Source organism: Solanum lycopersicum, chromosome 1 (assembly GCF_036512215.1).
Source record: "Solanum lycopersicum chromosome 1, SLM_r2.1".
Classification (NCBI taxonomy): Eukaryota; Viridiplantae; Streptophyta; class Magnoliopsida; order Solanales; family Solanaceae; genus Solanum; species Solanum lycopersicum.
The window spans coordinates 1,874,597-1,896,212 of record NC_090800.1 but is presented as its reverse complement, the minus strand read 5'-3'; the positions used below and the strand labels follow the sequence as shown (position 1 = coordinate 1,896,212).

Here is a 21,616-nt window from a genome sequence, read left to right as displayed (position 1 = left end):
CCTTATTTACTTGTTCATATTTTACTTTTAGATGTTTCTATTTACTTGTCCATTTTGACAAACTAAGAAAGGACAAAAAAAAATTCCTATTATATACCCTCATTCAATTTTTTTGAAAAATTCTAAGTTTTAATTCATCATTTTTGAATTCACTATGTTAATTGTTGTTATATTAATATGTGTATCTTTTTTAAAGTGGACAACTAAATAGGAACAGAGGGAGTATTTTTTAATTCACATTCGGTATCAATAGCTCGCTTGAAAGCTCTAATTAAATTCGGATTGTGCACTATCATATTTATTTGAAAGCGATGCTTCCAATGGAAATCTCTTTTCTATCAAGATTTGAATTTGAAATTTATAATTAAAAACGAAGATAATGTTTTCATTGCACGATAACTCATATCGATAAAGAATGTTAATATTATGTCCTATGGTATTGGTCTACATTGAAGTCAATTTTTGGTGGAAATTAAATGCTTTTGATTTATTTTAATGAAGCAAGTCGTAGTGAAATTAGAAGCGAATGATATTTATTTGAAAAAATACACACCTCTTAAATAAGATGAGATTTAGTTAAATCGACTTAAGTATTATTATCAAGCTAAGATTAAGTTAAAGGGAGCGTTTAAGCTTTTTTAGTTTGTGAAGATGTTATTCAAAAATTATAGGCATAACACATTAAAAAAAAAAAACTTGGCTTAATCGACACTTAGTTATCCAATTGTGTGTAATAATAAATATATTTAAATTTGTATAAAATTAAACAAGTAAATACACGCATCCTATTGCGTATGAAGTGAATTGACATTTAGAATGTTATGTAAAATGCGTTTTTGTGCACGCACCAAAATTAAAGAACATAAATATCAAATAAAATTAATTCAAAGGAAATATTTGCATATTAAGCAAAATCATAACATGAGAAAATTACTAAATTCGTTACTCGAGAATTATAATAATTATAAAATTTATTCAATGAATATTTTTTTTCTTAAATTTGTGATTTTTTTACTTTTAAAAATATCGAATATATTATCTCAATTTTATTATTTATAAAATTATTATTTCACATAAAACATGACACAAAATAATATCATAATCATGATAAAAATAATTTCAAATTACTCATATACAAATTAAAATTAAAATTAAAATTAGAATAAAAATTTAACAAATTATAAATATTTTATTTCGAGATTATTATCTTAAATTTTTTAAAAGTGAAAAAATAAAAATTGGACTAATAAGCATTACATAATTCTCATCACACTTCAATTTTCTCTTCGTCATACACAACTCTGGATCTGAGCATAATCGCCGGTGAGATCAAGCGAGCCGGCACCGGCGACGAGTCACGAGTAACGACAAGTCAGTTCAATCTCAGTCACCGGCGATAATGGATCCGGTGAACTCAACACTTGCCCGAATGCTATTGGATGAGATCACTCCTGTGGTTATGGTTCTCCGAACTCCTTTTGTTGAAGAATCTTGTCAGAAGAATCAACTCTCCTTCATTGAAATGCTTTCTCCTTTCTGCAATTTCAACAATATCGACGGTCAACTCCATTTCAATACTAATTTAGTGTAAATACTAATTTTTTTGTTTGTGTGGAACTTTTTGTGAAGTGTTTTACTTTATTGGAAATGCAGTGCCAGTTCGAACTGCTAGTGATCAGCCTTACAGACTGAAGAAGTTCAAATTGCGGTTGTTTTATGCTTCAGATATACGGCAGCCTAATATCGAGGTACTTCTTTTAGCTGAAATACTAGACGGACAAGTATATACTTCAGTTGAAGGTCGTTAAATTATCAGTTTTTATTTTGGAAGATGAAGTTGCAGTACATTAGCAAAAGAAGTGTATTTTATGATTTGCTTGCTTGGAATGAAACTCTTTGCTTTCATGAAACTAAATTACTGCAGTGCTTCAAACAGCAGCTACTAAATAACAAAGTAATTGCAGAGAATTCTTTATGTAATAATTTGTTTCGATTCGGAAATTTATGAGGTAGCCTGGTACACAAAATCACAAGAGGTTTTAGATTTAGTTACTTATGGGAGAACCAAAAAAAAAGTGTCTTTCTCTATAAACCAGTAAAACTTGATGAGATCAGGCTTCATCCAAAATATAAACCACCTTTCTCTATGTTTGTACATTTGGCAACAAGAAAAAGGAATAGGATTGGGGTGCACTAATCAAATTGGTCCTCGTGAATTTTGAAGGTTAAATTGAGGAGAGCTACATAGTACATTTTATTATTATTAAACTCGAAATTGTTTGAGACGAGGAAATGAAAGGGGTTGTGGGTGACTGTTTGCTGTGCATACTTAAGGTAGCAAGCTGTTGAAGAAGCTTTAGTAGAGAAACAGAGGTGAAAAAACAATTCTAAACCCCATGGCTTAGTTCAAGTGCAAAAGTTGTGTAACTTGTGACCTAGTCACATGTGTGAGCCCCGCGCCACACAAACTAAGCCTGTTATTTAAGTGTAGAAGGGTAGAGGAGAGGGAAAATTGTTCTCGAGTTTCTTTGGTTGCAGTTGGTCCTGAGGGTTCTAGGGGGTGGCCCTAGATGGATTTGTTGACCAAAAGAAAAAAGGAGTTGAGCCGAAGACCGAAGAGAAGGGTATGATGACATGAGGACCAAAATCTTTTGGGACCAATATAACATAGTTAGATAAATCTCATTCACCCTACATTCTGCAAAGACAGTTGTTATAAACCATTGGAACAAAATATTGTACTTTAGTGGCAACATGATGACTTAGAGAACAAGTTCCATCTTGATACGTTTTGAGGACCTTATATGAACACAAGAAAGACTCTTGAATCTTTGAAACCTAAGTTTTGACACGATAAAGTGAAGATTCGTGAAACCATAACCAAGAAATGGGGTATGGGGGTGGTGTTTCCAGAACCTAGCCCTCATCATTTGTGTATGCGCGTTCCAAGATCTACATCTTTTAGGAGGGATCGTTTGGTATAGTGTATTAGAAAAAATAATGCATGCATTAGCTTCGTGTATTAGTAGTACCTTGTTTGGTACACTTTCAAGCCTTAGTCATACACTTTATTGTGCATTAAGGGGTGTATTACTAGTACATGAAAATCCGTGATATTAATAATGCAAGGGATCTAGCATAGTTAAAGACCCAATTGCCCCTCTAAACCTTTTTTAAAAAATCAAATGTAAATATATATTTTAAAAAAAATTTGTGCAATGCTTGATATTTTTAATACACTAACACAAGAAATAATGCAAGCAGTACTAATACACTCTATTTGGCATTATTCTTATACACCCACTAAAATGACCGGTTAAAAAGTTCTTAGTTTCCAATGGAATACGGAAAAAGTTCTAAAATATAGTGTTTCATTGTCTAGTACATGGTTGCCAAACACCAGGTTTTAATCTTTGTGAAATAAGTGCAGCTTTTCAATTAATTATCTGCCTCTGTGGAGGAACTAGTGATACACAAAATATATATATATTTTTTTGACAAAGACACAAAATATTGGTTTAAATTCCCCCTTCATTTACTTTCTTGTCAAATTGGCCTATTCCTTCCATAATCTGTTTCTGCTGGAGGTCAGAACCATTAAAATATTCAGTTTATGGTCTATTTGTTGGTTTCTGTGACCTGAGAACTGAATGGTGGTAATTTTTTTTCTGTATTATGCTTGTTGCCTTTAAAATTGACATGTTTTCTTGTCTAGGTTGCAAAGGAGCGGTTAAACCAAGTTATCACTGATGCTGGAGAGAAAGATCTTTCTAACTTATCTTCAGAACCTCTGCAAATTGAGAGTGTGCTCAACTGTATGTTTTATGCAGTTATATTAAATTGTTAAATTCTTTTTTATCCTAAAAAGAAATTTTTTGATGAAGTAAAAAGTAGGATATTTAATCTCCGAAGTTATTAACTTAGGACTTGGGATAATTAACGCAAGTGTATCAACTTATAAAACTTAGGACTAGCAAATTGCAATTCACATTTCACTGTGAACTGCTAGATTAATAACTTGCTTGTTTTGTTCCTGATGTAGTTAGTTTTTGGCTTTATTTAGTCCCCAAAACAATTTAATTACTTTCTATGTTTGGAGCTACAAAATAGTTTTCTGCCTGGAAGTGTGTGATTGTGGTGGACTAATTCCCTTATGATGTGCAATGAAGCTTCTCAAAACGAGTTCCTACCGTCATGGTTCCAGTATTTCAACAAAGAGCTAGTACGTACGGTCTCTTTTTCAGAACATGAAGCTTTTGACCATCCTGTGACATGTAAGCTGCCTTTTTATCTTACACTTTTTGAGTCACTTTCCCCTTGTACTCCCCGGTTTTCATTTCTCTTTTCCTTTTTAAGAGATGAGGTTCCATCTTACTTTTCTGGATTCTGTTTCTGGCTTACAATGCTTCTATGTCTGTGGTGATCATAATATAGGTCTTTTGGCTGTTTCTTCACGGGATGAAGATCCTATCAACAAATTTGTTGACCTATTCAACATCAATCAGTTGCCTTCCCTACTTAATGATGGTTCAATGGATCCAAAAATGCTAAAGCATTTTGTATTGGTACACGATGGTGTGGAAGTTCCATTAGAAAGGTTTGATGCTCTTTCCTTCTGAAATTTTCCACGGTGTAATCTAACACAGCGATTTATAACATTGAAATTGTTAACATCACAATCACAAATCCATGAGGATTGGAAGTTGAAGTATTTTAGTAAAAATATAATCAGTGTCATTCAACCCATTTGTAGTCTCACATTTCTGTCGCTTAGTTGTTTTGTCACTTTAATGCTCCCAAGGCCTTGGGCTAGTGTGTAAGAGCACAACATGTAATGTGTAGATAGGCACCCGTCATGGGTTTAAACCATGCAACAATTTAAAATATGGTATTTAAGTGGAGAAAGGTAGAGTCACGGATCCATTATCCATCGAGTTCTGAATCGTGCCGTTGGCCCTTCGAAAATTTCTTGATTATAAAAAGAACTCTTGACATTCATTTGAAGATAAGGAACAAGGTAGAAAGATAAATTGAACTCATACATGAAATTCTTACCTTTGAATAATCAAAGAGAGGTTCAATTGAAGAAATACAATGGAACTTTCCCAAGTTCACAAAGAGTCTCAATATTCATCACCAACATAAACATATGAACTGAGAGACCGTTTGGTTACTCTGATAAATAATAATAATCCTGGGATAAAATATAGGATTATTTTAGGGAATATTAGACAAAATGTCCATTGAGTTAAAATTCCTTAACCAAACAACCAAATCATAATTTATGACCTAAAATGGCTATTTGACATATTTTACTGCCGGCGAAGTGCAGGAGGGCAAGTGTGACTTTCAAAGTTTTGCCACTCCACGTGCCCCTGCCAAGTGAAGAGAAAAATGGGAAAATTCTTCTCCAGTACTGAGTATCTCTTCATGAGTCTCTTCCATCCATATAACAATTTCATTTAGTGGCAGAGGAGAAACTAGAAATGTTTTTACTCCATCAAAGAGTTTGAACACCAATAGCTAGGAACATTTTGCATTAATTTTACTTTTGCAGTTAGATTCAGAGGAATTCATATCTAAAACTTAGGCCTATTTTGAGAAGATTTGAGTTAGTTGGGATTTATTAAAATCAGCTCGTTGAGGAGGATGAACTGTTGCAATATATAAACTTTGTATGAACAGTGTATATGGATGTGTATACATCTCTGATACTATAACTATAGACGATTATAAACTATTCATACAATATTGATATGTTACATATACAAGCAGGCTGCAGCCATTTTAGTTGAGATTTTTCTTTGTCGCCCGTACAGTAAGGGATTGTCTATACCACAGTTTTGGTGTTATTTCTATGCCACGCTCACTATGGGATAATCCTGGGATTGTTAGTTTCACGGTGAAACAACAAAATGACTAGGATGCCCTTCTCCAAAGTCCATGATAGCCACCTTGGATGCTAGCAAGAATGCAGATAAAGTAAACTATGTTTTGACTTCCATCATAATCCTGGAATAAGTAAAATATTTGATGACAGAACGTGAAAGCATCAAAAGGATATCCATTAACATCTCATTTTCTAGTGAAGGACTTCAGACAAAGTAGAAGAAACTCTGTTGGAGATGTCATCTTTCTCCTTTCCCTTGCCTTCTGTTCCTTTCCAGAAAACCATGTTTCCAAACCCTTTTAGGAGCCCCTTTTTCTTTATTAACATAAGGTATGGAAGGGCTATTTGTAAACCTAGAAAGTGCAGATGCCTAGACGCTGTTGTTGAAGCAGACAGGCGTTGGCCAACAGCCACAACAGAATGCCTGCTGGCGAGAACCAGGCTCTGGTTGTGGAGTTAAGCGCTTGGCGAACTTTTCTTATCAAGGTAAAAGGGAACCGTGTATGCAAGTCATATACCAAAAGGAGAGAACCTACATCAAAATATGGTTTTCAACAAAAAAGATCCAAATTTCTATACAAACGGGGACCTCATAACTACACCAAAACGAAACTAGAGACAAACACTTCTATGTAATTTTACAAAAGTCTAGCTGCTACTTCAATGGTCCTCCTAGTTCTCTTTTCCAGATGACTCACTTGATTGCTAATGGGGCAACACACTGTGCCTTCCCCTTTTAAGAGTCCAACTTCGCAAACTTCCTTTTCTGTACCTGGCACAACCCATTGCCCCCCAAACCAATTAAGGGCCATCCTCCATAACTGACTAGACACCTTACAATGCAAAAGAAGATGATCGACAAGTTCGCCTTCACGCTTGCACATAAAGCACCAACTGGCATAGGTAATCCTCCTCTTTCTTAGATTCTCCGCTGTTAAGATTGCTTCCCTAGCCGCTAACCATACAATAAGTCAACCTTCCTCGGAGCTCTAGGGTCCAAATGGAGTCATGTGGGAAAGAGCATTCCTCTCTCAACTTTGGAAGCAAATCTTCTTACTCTGCAGTACTAAGAACGGACTGGTCTTCTTTTTCTGCTTTTCAGTAGCTCAATGGTGCTTATATGGAGCCTAGGCACTGCCGGTAGGTCATTTCTCTCCTGTTTCTTGCTTCTCCGACACTCTGATCCCTCCTCGTGTCATTTGTTTCTTTTCCTAGATCTTCTAAGTGGTATCTCCTTTACTTGAATAACCTTCAAACACAACAAGGAGCCTTGTCAATGCTCAATCACAACATATAATTTGTTACTTAACAAGTCCTGAAGCCGCACAAAGTCGTGTTGATGCAAACTACATGCAGTGTCTCGAGGATTTCACATTTAGCGTAGTCTTGGGATGAATATGCCAAACATAGCTATGAAAAGGGGCACACAACTGAAGAGGAGTAGCATTTTATTATGTTCACACTTACGTAGACCTTCTATTATAGTCCTTCTCCTCGCTGCATTTCTAACTATCAAATCTGTTTCTAGACTTATGGTTTTGTCTTACTGTGGTGGTTTTTTGGTTACAAAAAGATGAGCTCAATTTTGCATGATTTGGCTGCTAATGATGCTCTGTATTTTCTACAGAGCAACCAAAACCTTGGCAGAGATGAGGAGCACTTTTGGGGCTAATTGTTGTCATTTGCTATGTATTAACTCCTCCAAGGATGGCTCAGAAGAGCACGAAAACCTATGGTCTGCTTATGTAAGAGAACCTTCTGAAGCTTATTTGTTTCACATCATATCTATTGGCTTTGTTATCTTTGTTTATTAGATGAATTAAAGAAAAAATATTTTCTTGTGTCTTACAGAAAACTGATATTTCACATGGCCAGCAGTTACGTTGCTTCCTTAGCTCAGATGACTTGGATGAGGTATTTGTTCCTGAACCTTGTATGGCCTGAACTTAGAGGTACTTTCTTAGGATAGCTGGTCATCAACATCCTTCTCCTTGATATAAGTAATTATTTACATGTGTGTTGAATTGAGCAGCTGAAAAAATTTGTACAAGATCTATCGTCTAAACATATTATTCCTCATATGGAGCAAAAAATTCGTCTGCTTAACCAGCAGGTATCTACCCCTCAACCCTGACTGGTGTTTGGAATTTCATTTTACTTTTTTAAATCTTAGAAGTTGATGATAACATGTATGTTACTTCTATCGGTTTTTTCTTACTTAAAGCTAAATTTCAGGTTTCTGCAACAAGGAAAGGTTTTAGAAACCAAATAAAAAACTTGTGGTGGAGAAAGGGTAAAGAAGATGCACCAGAAAACCCAGCTGGTCCAACGTAATTCTGCAAGCTCATCTCTCGTCTAGTTTGTGACGTGGTTGTGTTTTCATTTTTCTTTAAATGACTAATGAGACTTTGTGATTGCTTTTCAAGGTATACTTTCAGCTCCATTGAATCACAAATAAGAGTTTTGGGTGATTATGCCTTCATGCTACATGATTATGAGCTTGCATTGTCTAACTATCGTCTACTTTCTACCGACTACAAGCTCGACAAAGCTTGGAAACATTATGCTGGTGTTCAGGTAATTCTTGGAATTATGTATTGGATTTTCATTGTTACTAGCAGAGTACTTGTTGTAAGCTAAATTTCTGGATAATACATGTCTCTGGTATGATTTTCTTCACTCAATATGGAATCTGCTTAACTTGGGTTTCCAAGGTGCAGTTGCTGATTCATGTAGTTTGATGAGCAAAACAATGAGTGCCCACTGGTTCTTATTGTGTATTTTCCTCAATTATGTGTTTTGAAAGTTCTTATGTCTATTTGGCCTAAAGATTTATTCAATTGGCGAATGACATTCTTAAATCATAAACACATGTCTCTGAAAACATGAAACATTTTGTGTCTTTATTGCATATTTTCATGAAATAGATCGAGATTGGGAAAATAGTAAGTGCTAGCATATGAGCTCATTGGACACTGTATCTTCATTCCCTCTGGGTGCATCAGGCAGCCACAGCACCTTGTTTTTTGTTTTATTTAATTGATCCATGCTAGTGGTAATGCATTGTAAATTACTGGTAATGCACCTCACAAATTGTAAATGGTCTCCTTCACTATCTTACTTTGAGATTTATGAATAATCTCTGAATAATGTACTTCCCCTTTTTACTTATTATATTGAGACATGAGAAAATTTTCTTTATTATGTATTTTCTGTTAGTGGCTTTAAAACAAGAAATTTGACATTCAATATACCTTTCTCATTATGAGTTTGCCATTTGGATTCAGATTATTATTTTTTTGGTTACGGTTGGTTTTATTTTGATTTTGATCCCTGAGGATGTGTGTTTGTATTGGTTTTGAAGAATTGATGGTTGTTGTGTTGGAAGAATTGTTTTTGGAAACAGCCTTCCAATGTTTTTGGTTTTCTAGAAAACAAACATTTAACAATTCTGGGTTTAATTTGGAAAACAAAGTTGCTGTTCGAATAATAAAGTTGGCCCTTAGTTTGTGCTGATAAAGCAAATCTTCTTACTATATGAACCAGTCAGACATCTCTGCCATGCGGCTATCTTCTTTTTGGGAGGAAAAAAGGAAATTATTGTGGTTAAACCTATTGGGCTAAACATATTAGCTATTTTTTATTTACCTATTAAATGTTGAGAGAACTGGAGTGTTAAATACATTGAACTAGAGCTAGAGTATATTATTGGTGGGGAGAGATTGGAGTATCTTGGGTTTCTTTTTGGGTGTGTCTTACTATTGATCCAAATACTGCATTGTCCATCAGATATTCTTCCGAGGAGAGGTGATCCAATATCCATGAGAAGTAGTTAGAACATTGATTACTTGTTGACTTCTTTCTTTGTCTTTGATGCATACGGAGTGTATGCATACAGCTGTAATCAACTGGAGTTATAGAAGGGACATGAATGATGAACTTCTGCTTAATGCTTTGTCTGGTTTTATAATCTTTCAATGTGTTCTCACCTACACTATCAACTCATATTGCAGGAAATGATGGGGCTGACCTACTTCATTTTGGATCAGTCGAGAAAGGATGGTGAATATTGCATGGATAATGCATTTACTACATATTTAGTATGTACGCATCCCTCTTCTATGTCAGTTATTTCAACTTTACCCTAGGCTGTCAATTTTATTGCAGTTGTCCTTTTAATTTCCTCACCAGCGACCATTGAAAAAGAGAAAAAGGGGAATAGAATGGGCATAAATCAAGGAAAAGTTAAGACGGTAGTAGTAGTCACTCTGACACTTGTTTAGAAACCTGTTTCTCTTAAGATCTGCATGTTAAGCTTTTTATGTGACCTGGAAGCTGATGGATCAATACATTGTTGTATTGCATACTTCTTAGTTTACTTAGGTGATGATATTCTTGGTCTAAGTGTTCTTTGTTATTATTTTTATTTTTATTTTAATTATTATCATTGGCCTTAGATGTAGTATAAAATACGATCTAAGGTTTTGTATGGTTTTGGTAGATGGATTAAAATATTATCTTTTTTTTTTGCAGAGAATTGGATCATCAGGTCAAAGAAATGCTACACGTTGTGGTCTTTGGTGGGTAGAAATGTTGAAGGCCAGAGATCAGTACAAGGAGGCCGCCAGTGTATACTTCCGTATCTCTGGTGAGGTAATGCCCAATTTAGATATTTTGGTGGATGACAATCCTTATTTCCTGTTCTGAAGAGGTTTATTCTTTAGGAGCCTCTCCATTCAGCAGTAATGCTCGAGCAAGCATCGTACTGTTACTTGTTTTCCACTCCCCCCATGTTGCGCAAGTACGGGTTTCATCTTGTTCTTTCCGGGGACCTGTATAAAAAATGTGATCAGGTATTTGTTCTCACCCAATCATGCATATAGGTTATTAAATGCTGTGATCTAGAGTATAACTATTTATTCCGTCTCCATTATCAGATAAAACATGCAATTCGAACATACAAATGTGCTCTTTCTGTTTTCAAGGGAACTACATGGAGGCACATTAGAGACCATGTTCATTTCCACATAGGAAAGTAAGTTATAAATAACCTCCTTGTTTTTTTGAAACTAGTAACTTGTGTTCCTCAGCTGGCGATCTTCAAAAATTGATCTACAGAGTGGAAGCAATTACAGAAGTCTTCGAAAGTCCATTATCTGTTCTTCATCATCTATACATTGCTCTTTACACCAAAAACATAGAGAACTGGTACAATTCCATTTGATTTTTGGAATGGAGTTGAACCCGCCTTCAAAGATACTTTCATTCCATATGTTTCACCATATACAAGCTGAGACTGTTCCCCACCATTTCTTCTAGCAAACTATGAGTTCAGCCATGGTCCACCTCTCCTTAGTCAAACTGATAAAAGCTGCACAAAAACTGAGTTGAACCTCCTTGTTTTTTTTTCAGAATTGTACTTCGATCATATTAGTCCTGTCTACAGACAAACTGCTCGGGAAAGACAGTTGACACCATTGTTCCCAGAGCTTCTTGTTTTTTTCTTCTGTCTTAACTTTCTTATTACATTGGTTATTTCATATCCTTGTACTAATCTAGCGAAAGCTTCCCTCCCTCCGCTGCTACTGGTTATACTCAAAAAAGCTAGTTAAGATATTATTCGAGAATTATGGAGTAACATAATAAGGTTGTCATTTATTCAGGTGGTATGGTTTCTTGGGGATCTTTGATGTTGCTATCAAAAATATGTTGGAGGTTCTAGCTTGTGGTCATCAATCTAAGACAACACAGGAGTTATTCCTAAAGGATTTCCTTCAGATAATTCAGGTAAGCATAGTTTTGGTTCCTGATGTCTCTTACATCTTGTGTCTTACCCGTGATCCCTCCCCTCCTCCCCCCCCCCCCCTGGTTGGTTCCTGGAAAGATCATCAACTTCAAAATTATGTGGTCCGTTCATTTCTTGATAGATATTATTCTGTACAGTCAAGCTGGTTATATATCATGGCAAAGATCATTAAATTGCCAGTTATATATCATGGAATTCTGGATCTACCGGTTGCTAATATTCCTTGATGAGATTTAATACCCACCCCAATCTTTTGAATAATCAGAAACTGCAAATAGATTTATGAAATTTATATTAGCATCCAATAGAATGAGGTGTTAGTGACTTTTAGTATTCAATAGATCAGAAGACAGAAAGAATGCCCTGTTTGCAAGTTGTGATGCTTTTAAATTTAAACTGAGCAGTTCAATTTAGCCCACTGTTGTCTTTATGGTAATTGCCAAAAATTGCTGAATATAATTTGGTGTGCTGATATATATTAGCTTCAGCATTGCCAGAAACAATTTCCTGGACCTATGGTTTTGATTATTCATATAAATATCCTAACTGAAAAAGAAAAAACTTGGCATGTAGAGTAGTTCTCTTAATTTTATCCATGGAATAATCTTGATTTTGATTTCACTTAATCTTGGTTTGTAACAGCCGTTACTGTTTTGGTTTTAATTTTTATGGGTCAATGACAAGTGCATTGAAGAAGCATGTGTTGCTTTGCAAGAGTTCTTAACGTACTGCTTTGTTTTTTCTCTCATCTAGTCATGTTGCCTATTTTTAATCATTATTGTTCTTGATCTGAAATATATATTGTCCTTGTTTACTCTTTTATTTGTAATATTATGAAGCAAACAGGCAAAACATATGAGGTTCCAAAGCTTCAATTACCAGTAATCAACATCCCTTCAGTCAAAGTGGTGTACGAGGATCATCGTACCTATGCATCCCAAGCAGCTGTAAGCTAATTAGTACTTCCTAAATCTTTTACTTTTTTCTATTTGTTTGTCGTCTTCTTCTCTTTCCATTATTGTTTGTTTTTTGGAATCTAGTAAATGCCCAAGGCCTTCTGACATGTTACTTGCCTGTCATCCGGTTTAAATTATCTGTTTCTGTTAGGTAGTGCATGATGCAGATTCTAGGTGCTACTTAATAATACCTGTGTAGTCTTCCTATTCAAGGGTCTCTTTCGTTACTGTTGCCTTTTGTTTCCTCTGTTTATGTGTTTCTCATAGTTTTCAGCCATTGATCCACTGTGTTCATCCTCATTTTCTTGCATTCTTCCACATAGAAATCTTACCCTCTTCCACACATTACTGAAGCTCTTGGATGTTATAATCCATCTAATCAAAAGGGAGGAAGGATAGACAGTCCAGCAGGTGCATTAGGTTGAAGTGAGATGAGGTAAGGTAACTGTGAGAAAATACACTGAAAAACATTTTGCCGGCAAGACTGGGCTAACGAAGAAGGATCTCATTAAAGTTAATAGACTGTAACTACTTAGACTCTTTGAAAATCAACTAAATTCGTTCTCAACACCATAAATTCAAACCCATGATTTGGATTCATACTTCACTGGTCTTCTTTTCCCTGTTCTTTCCTAGTTCCTTGTTCTTATATTTTCCAGGCTGTTGTCTGTTATTGGTGTTCATATAAGGTTAACTGAAGTCAATGGACATATCATATCATTTAAAATAAAATGTAGTGTTTAAACATTTGTTGTTCCATCCTCTTTTTTCATCCATTCTGTCAACCGAAGCATTCTGCTACTGCTGTGCCAAAATAAGCAATTGAATTCATTGGACTTTTATGCTTTGCTTATATTTAGTATTTCTTGTATATTTAAAATTTCTGATATACTCTTTGTTGTTTTTCTTCCTTTTTTCTTTTTGGAACATCAGATTCATGTCAAAGAAAGTCTGTGGCGGTCATTAGAGGAAGACATGATTCCAACATTGTCAAGTAAGAGTAATTGGCTGGAATTGCAATCTAAAATGTTGCCAAAAAAGTTAAGAGAATCAAATATTTGTGTTGCTGGGGGTAAGTGACTGATCCTATTTCACTGTTGATAAATTTATACTCCTGTCTTTCGCTGATGAGCTTTTGTTAAACCATGATTGAGTTTGTTGTGTTATTAAAAGAAATGCTGCAATACATCCAAGGAACGGTAGACAAGTAGCCACATGATAAAGGATTACTAGAAACAGCAGTGTACCTCCAGTTGGAGTGAACATCAAGGAGTAGTAAGTTTAAATCACAAGTTATCCAGTGATAGACAAATCACTGTTTTGGAACATCACTGGATCTTCCAAGAAGCCAGTCTCACAATTTTTTCAGTAACATCACTCCTGACTTCAGTAAACTTGAACTTGGTACCTAAAGGAAGATCCTGATAGATGTGGGTACAGAATCAGTACTGCAGCATAATATATCAGCTAGCTCCCTCAGAATAGGGACAATTGATAGGATATAAGCATAAGATCTATAATTCTGGTAAGGCCTCAAATATTAGAAGGGTAAGGTTGTGATAGAGTACTTGGGAGTTTTCTGCTCCACAAAAAAATAATGTAACTTCTACATATAGCAGTTGCTGCATTCCCAGGGCTTACCCACTTCAAATCCTCTTATCCCACAAAACTAACATATGGTCTAAGCACGTTCACAACCAACTTATTTGTTTTAATACGCTTACCATGAATTTGTACAAGATGGTTTTCACCCACTCAACATCAACAAAAAGGATTGCCTAAACTTTCTGTCATTAGAAAGCTAGGTCTTTTACAGGAGTGTAGTAATAAAGAATTCTAACCTTTTATACATTACTGTTATACTTGAGCACAATGAAAATGAACACTCTTTGTAGTTAGATAAGCTAGACATTAGGCTAAAAGTGTACTCTCTCTCTTTCTTTTTTAAACAAGTTTAGGCTCAAGAAATCACTGATTTGAAAAGATTCAGAGAAATAATTTTCCGAGAGAGCTGTGTGTTCGTTGTAGTGCTTATCTTCTATTCAAAATCTTCCATTAGTATAGTGATTATTCTTTTTCTACGTTACCTTGTTAATTTCCTAAAATATCCGAGTTATTTTCATTTTTTGCAGAGGCTATTGGGATAACCATTGAATTCAAAAATCCACTTCAAATACCTATTTCAATATCTGGTGTTACCCTAATTTGCGAACATTCTCCAGCAGTATCTGAACCGAGTAAGTACAATATCCTGTTTAATGTCATCTTCTTTCTACTTCTCAAAAAAAAACAAAAATGCAGTCTCTTTCGACTCCCTGTCTGGCCCAAAGTTCTCACCCTTTGCTTTGCACTTTTCACAACTTCATTTTAAGAAGAAATAGTTTTCATTTAGCTCTCAGATATCCGGATATTGTGTGCAAATATTTGCAAAAAATGGTCAAATTGTTCCTCAGAAAGCAGATATTTAAGAGTTTTGGGATGAACGGAGTACTTATTGAATTGATAAGCTTTTCATTTTGTTTCCTCACAAATATTCTTCCTTAATACAACTATTGCAATATCAGAATCATAATAAGTTCTATTGTGAATGATGTAGATGCAAATAATTCAATTGGTGAGCAAAATGGTGAGACATCAAACAAATCAGCCACTAGTGGGTAAGTGTATTGTAACATACAGAGTTTGACTTTTGAGCTCAGTTATGTTTTTCAGATAATAATTAAGTCCCCTTTCCACATGCTTATGATGCTGCACATGTTATTAAACTTCAGGAATTGTGCTTCTGATACATCTTCATTTACATTATCGGAGGCTGATGTTGCCTTAGGAGAAGGTGAAACAGTATTGGTGAGTTTTTTGACAAGTAATTGAACATGTCTATCTGGCTGCTTGTAGATTTCGTTTACGCTTTTGACTTTTCTTGTTCTCCCTGTTCTACTTGCGAGGTGTGCTGACACTTTTATAGGAGAAGATGGCATAATCTTTTGTTTCTAGTGTATGACAATTTTTAGCGAATTATGCTATAAGAATCCCCCGTCTAGCAACAAAGATTATTTATGAAAGGCTGGAGCTAATAAAATTTGAGGCCTCAGCCAAATTCAAGCTACTGAGATGGAAGACATCATCCTCTAGTGCTGCATCAGTGCATCTTCACTTTAAAGACTTGTGATTTCTACCATCAGAACTTATCCATAACAATTTCTTTTCTTAAATCATAATCTAGACTTGCTCCTTGCCCTTGCTCTCTGTTGTTTGCTGGTCAAACAGACGAGGCATATGATAAAAACTGATCACTTCCTTTTCATTCTAGCATTAAACTACCAGTTCTGTTTACCTATTTCTCTTGTAAGTACTAAGTAATCAGTAATTTGTTGTATAGTGATTGCCTCTTTCTTAACTCTCTCTGTCTGTGTACGGTAGTTTTATATGTCTGTTTTGTGATGCTGTAAGAACTGGGGACTTTAGTTTTTTCTTCTATAGATATTGCTATAATCAGAATACACTTACGATTGAAAAACTAGCCCCTTGGTCCATGACATGCGCGTGAGAATCCGAGTAATCATTTCAAAACCTTAAGTCAATTAGTGGAGTAACCCAAGATCTTTATACACACCTCCCAGCATACCTAACTTGGTTTGGGGTTCACACTTTAACTTGTGTGACTGATTCACCTGGTTATTATTACATCCCACTAGCACAAGTATTGGGTGACTTTCGCCACCAAGATATATAACAACAACATACCCAGTGTAGTGTAATCCCACAAGTGGGGTCTAGGGAGGTTAGAGTGTATGCAGACCTTGCCCCTTACCTGGGGAGGTAGAGAGGTCAATGAAGTAGTAATTGCCACCAAGATATATGTAAATTAAGAAAAATTCATCTAGTGTTTGTTGTTTTTGCTGAGATTTGAATCCAAGTCTACTTCATTGACCACTAGGCCACACTTTGGGTGCAATACCAGTAGCGTTGTCCCAGCATCTTATGTGCATTTCTTGCTCTCAGTATCTTGTGATTCTGATGTTCCATGGATGTAGTTTACCTCTGTTGTCTTAATTATCATATTACTATTTCAACTTTCAGGTTCAGCTAACAGTTACTCCAAGAGCAGAAGGTACTCTCAAAATAGTTGGTATAAGGTGGAAGCTGTCAGGTTCACTGGGAGGATTTTGTACTTTTGATTCCGACTTAGTCAGAAAGAAAGTTATGAAAGGAAACAGGAAATCTAAACGATCTACATTCGATAACCTGAAGTTCTTAGTCATAAAGGTGATTTCTTCCTTCCATGCCCACATATTTATTACTTGTAATGTAGACAGTTTAAGATGTTTTAGCATTTTGTACTTGGATGGTCACTGTTACTTATCTGTATGACTTGACTGACTATATGCAGAGTTTACCAAAGCTTGAGGGCTTCATTCATCACCTCCCGGAAACAGTTTATGTTGGTGATTTGCGGTGTATCGCTCTGGAGTTGAAAAATCCATGTAAAATTCCAGTAAAAGTATGTGTCTTCTTTTGTACATACTAGAAAAAGCATGGTTCTTTTACAGCATGTAAAACATTTCCTCATGTTTGAACATCAGAATGACTAACATGCCTAGTTCTTATTTTCCCCTAAGAATCTTCAAATATCACCTAATAAAGCTGTAGAATGTACTTCAACTGGGAATATCTTATCTCAGCTGATATTATAGGCGCAATTGCTGCTGTTGCATTGATTGAAAATAGGCTTTGTTCGAAAGGCAGTTTTCAGACCGGCCCTACTTCGTGGGCTAGAGAAGTCATTAGTCAGGAGGATATTCTAAGTGGAGCAGTAATTCCCAACTACAGGATGAACGAAACTATAATCAAGGCTGAGAACAAAGTTTGGAAATGTAAGACGAAGTTCTCTTGTTTCAAGAGAATGTCTGTGTTTACAGCTAAAGAATAGGAAACTGAAGAGAATCTTGGGAAAAACATTTCCTTCAATGCCATCACCTTCTCTTTTTGGTATAATCTTGTACTTAGCACCTACTGAACTGACTAACCCACAACATATTTTCACCAAAGAGATAAATTGAAGAGTTTATATGTTTTTTTGAGCCTAGTCTTGGAGTTACTCACCAAGCTGCATTGCTTCAATTGCTATTGTCACAACCTAATATTTCTAGGTTATGCACCTCTTTTGTTTTAATAAGAATCTGCGCTATACAAGCAAATATCTTACAGTATATGATTCACCAATTTTACTCATAATCATCTACATCGAGGTATTTAGATACATATAAATTGAGATTACATTGATACATATGAGCTGAGAGTCACCTGTGTGTTCGAAATGGCTACATGCATTGCGTGAAGATGAACTAGCATATATGGTTGTTTTAATGATATCAATTTGGAGCATTGTTAGAAAAATTTCGAGTTCTAATGATGATAGCTGTAATGTCCTGGCAGAAGTTGAAGATGAAGGTCAGTCCGCCTAGGTTTCTCCAAATTGGACACAAGGAAGATCTGGAAGTTCAGTTTCCTGCTTGCTTGGAAAGAAAAAGTTCAAAACAAAGGTCTTTGAGGTCGAAGACTGATAAAGTATCAGATGACATTTTTTCATTTCCCGAGGTCAGTGTGGGCTAAAGATGTTAGACATCTACATTTTAAGCCAGGATCTGACCCCTTTATCTTTTCTGTGTTTCTTTTTCTAGGACACATCAATTGCAGATGGAACTCCAATCTCATGGCCTCTCTGGCTTAGGGCTGCTGCTCCCGGGAAAATATCTTTATATTTATCAGTATACTATGAGATGGGAGACATATCAAGTGTGATGACATATCGTATCTTACGTGTGCACTTCAATATAGAGGTTTGTTCCTACTGTTGCTAGAAATGTGTAGATTTGTTGTAATGTCTCCAGTTGAGGACAATATCATGAATCTGAGCAAGTGCTATTAGTTTTACAGTTACTTTATCCTCGAGCTGGTGTGTGTATTGATCAAAAGTGAGTGAGTTGCTTTTCCAAAAAAAAAAAGTCTCTTACAAGTACCTGCTATATTCACTTTATAGGTGCTACCATCTTTGGATGTGTCTTTCCAAATCAGCCCTTGTCCATCTAGACTGCAGGAGTTCCTTGTCCAAATGGATGTTGTCAATAGATCTAGCTCAAAAGGCTTTCAGGTTCACCAATTGTCATCTGTTGGGAATGAATGGGAGATATCATTGCTCGAACCAACTAAGGTCCTCCCTTCAGATTTTCTACTTGCTGGTCAAGCAATTTCATGGTTTCTCAAGCTCAAGGTTAGAAAATGGAGTGTTTACTTGTTCTGTTTACTAATTTGATGCAGTTCAACTTCAGCTTTTTAGATATATTCCCTCTCTGATATTACAATTTAAGGATATATTTTTTTTAAAATTAACCTATCAAATTGTTGCTTTGGTTTTATGTAATGGAATTCCTTTTTGAAATCAGAATTGTCGGTCGGTAACTGATCAAGATCGCCCTTCGGTGAAGGCAGATGTCAACTTGCTCTGCGGAAGTGAAATGGTTTTTGATCTATACAGCTCTCCCTTGTCTGAATTTCACCATTACGAACGAGTACATCAGAGAATATCGGATCAGGTTCATTTATTACTCTGCTATATTTCTCATTATAATGTGATCAATACTGTTTATGAATGTGACTTATGAGGTTCTTGTGCTTGTAGTTATAGTTGAACTATAAACAATAGAGGGAATATCAATGTATAGTTGTAACGATAGATATTTTTGATTGCTCAGTGATTCAGAGCGGTTTCACGAAATAAATATACAGCATACCTAGTGTAATCTCATATGGGAGGTTTGGGAAGGGTAAAGTGTAGGCAGACCTTACCCCTACCTCATGGAGGTAGAGAGGATTGTTACTGTCTCAAACAAAAATGTGTACAATCCCTTATGATGTACTGCTATACTCAGAAGTTTCTTTTTATTTGAATTGATCAGGAGCACGAGGACACGGTTGACTTTATATTGGTATCCAGATCACAGTGTGAGGAGAATGATCGCGCAAATATTTTCTCCCATCACATATGTCACTGCAGGCAAGGATTCTGTCATGAGAATTTTTAACGTATGTATACATACAGGTGTTTCGCTTTTAATGTATACGATCTTGTTTGTTTCATTTTACAGTGTCAGAACGAGTAGTCCGATATGGTGGATAATAGATGGCCCCCGAACTGTAAAACATGATTTTAAGGAACCTTTCTATGCGATTACACTAAAGATGATAGTCCACAATTCCTCCGATGATGTTGTGTCCATTCGCTGTAACCCCTCTGATTCTGCAGTCAACATCAGCTCATCAGGAACTACATCTGCAGCTTCTGGAAACGAAGTAGGCTGGCACGATTTGTCTCTGTCAAACGACGTTAAAATCACACCTGATACCCCAGGAACTCGAGTAGTGAAGCCAATGTCGTCTGATACAGTTCCGTCTTTCATTTGGTCAGCTTCAAGTTCTACTCATTTTACACTCGATCCGTTATCTTCTAGGGAAACTCCTATGGAAATTTGTGTATTTTCACCTGGCACATTTGATCTATCAAACTACTCATTGCACTGGAGTCTCTCATCCCCCAGCGATCAACGCGTTGAATCGAGAGCTTCATCTGGAACATGTCAAGGCCATCCATTCTACATAACAGTGCTGCAACAAGATTGAGAACTTTTGAGAATTGGTAAGTCAACGTCTTTTGTAATTTGTAAATTATGATGTTCTTGTATTTACATTTACATTTACATTTACACAGAAATAGAAACGTCATAATGGGGAAAAAATAAAACAATTTTGACTGGTTACAATAGGATATGAATTTAATTTGTTTCAATCCTTTTGGGACCAAATACAAGCTTGTAATCCATCCATTTTGTGGTTTAAGAACATGGAAAGGTAGACATTTTCGTTTCTTGATGATTCCGCACTTAAGTCGAGGGTCTTTCAGAAACAGCTATGAGATATTTTGATAAGGTTTACCTACACTTAATCCTCCTAAAACGTAGCTATGTTGTTGATGATACTTTGTTTTTCTATTATTTGTTATCTTTTTTGTGATTAAAGAATTGAGCCTATGTTTTATTAATGCCTTCGGCGCGAAATAAGATTGTATGATATAATATGTATAACTTTTGTATAGTATAGTGTAATTTGATAATATGTTTATATAAACTCGTTATTTCGAGTTTATACAAATGTATCTGTGAATTATACAAGGGAACTTAACAGGGTAGCTATACAACAGACTATAGTTATGAAACATAATTAGATTTTATTATATTACTATTTTCGAAAATTCCCCAATAATAATAATAATGAGAAATTAATGATTTAGTGATTTAAATATTTAATTAGTGGGCAAATTGGGATTAGGAGAAAAGTAATTAACTTTTAAGACGTGTTTTGGTCGGTCAACCACAAAATAATCATAGATTGGGGATGCAAAATTTGAATATATTAAGAAGCCAAATGGTTATAATATTCCTAACTATGATTTAGAATATGTTTTTTTTAAAAAAATATATAATTCCATTATCCTTATATTATAATAAATATAATAAGTTGTTAAAATCTACCAAATAAGTTGATAAGACATAATGATTCAAATGCAACATAAAATGGGATAAGAGAAATTGATTTTTCCCGTCTTATGAATATGTCGAACTTATTAAATTTTAAATAATCTTAACGTCATAAAATATAGTTCATCAATCATCGAAATATTCATATAAAATGGGATAAAGAGAAATTGATTTCACTGTCATCTCCCTCAACGTTGAGCTTATTTAAATTTTGAATAATCTTAAAGTCATAAGATACAGTTCATCAATCATCGAAATATTCATATAAAAATGTTGAGCTTATTTAAATTTTGAATAATCTTAAAGTCATAAGATATAGTTCATCAATCATCGAAATATTCGTATAAAAGACGGATAATCTGTCACTTCTACA

At 35.2% G+C, this 21,616-nt stretch overlaps 1 protein-coding gene across 1 annotated transcript; it reads left to right on the top strand.

Annotated features, from left to right (window-relative positions):
* Positions 1–1,240: 1,240 nt before the first annotated feature.
* On the top strand, positions 1,241–20,578 carry LOC101264146 (uncharacterized). Its single transcript, XM_004228546.5, has 28 exons — positions 1,241–1,559; positions 1,654–1,748; positions 3,716–3,815; positions 4,170–4,274; positions 4,435–4,597; positions 7,518–7,635; positions 7,742–7,804; positions 7,923–8,003; positions 8,126–8,220; positions 8,317–8,467; positions 9,904–9,990; positions 10,424–10,543; positions 10,615–10,743; positions 10,828–10,925; positions 11,554–11,677; positions 12,536–12,643; positions 13,586–13,724; positions 14,785–14,889; positions 15,249–15,309; positions 15,424–15,499; positions 16,733–16,918; positions 17,043–17,153; positions 18,089–18,250; positions 18,334–18,492; positions 18,693–18,923; positions 19,096–19,245; positions 19,609–19,706; positions 19,798–20,578. The coding sequence occupies exons 1-28, from the start codon at positions 1,400–1,402 to the stop codon at positions 20,327–20,329; spliced, it is 3,807 nt and encodes a 1,268-aa protein (XP_004228594.2). The 5' UTR covers positions 1,241–1,399; the 3' UTR covers positions 20,330–20,578.
* Positions 20,579–21,616: the final 1,038 nt, after the last annotated feature.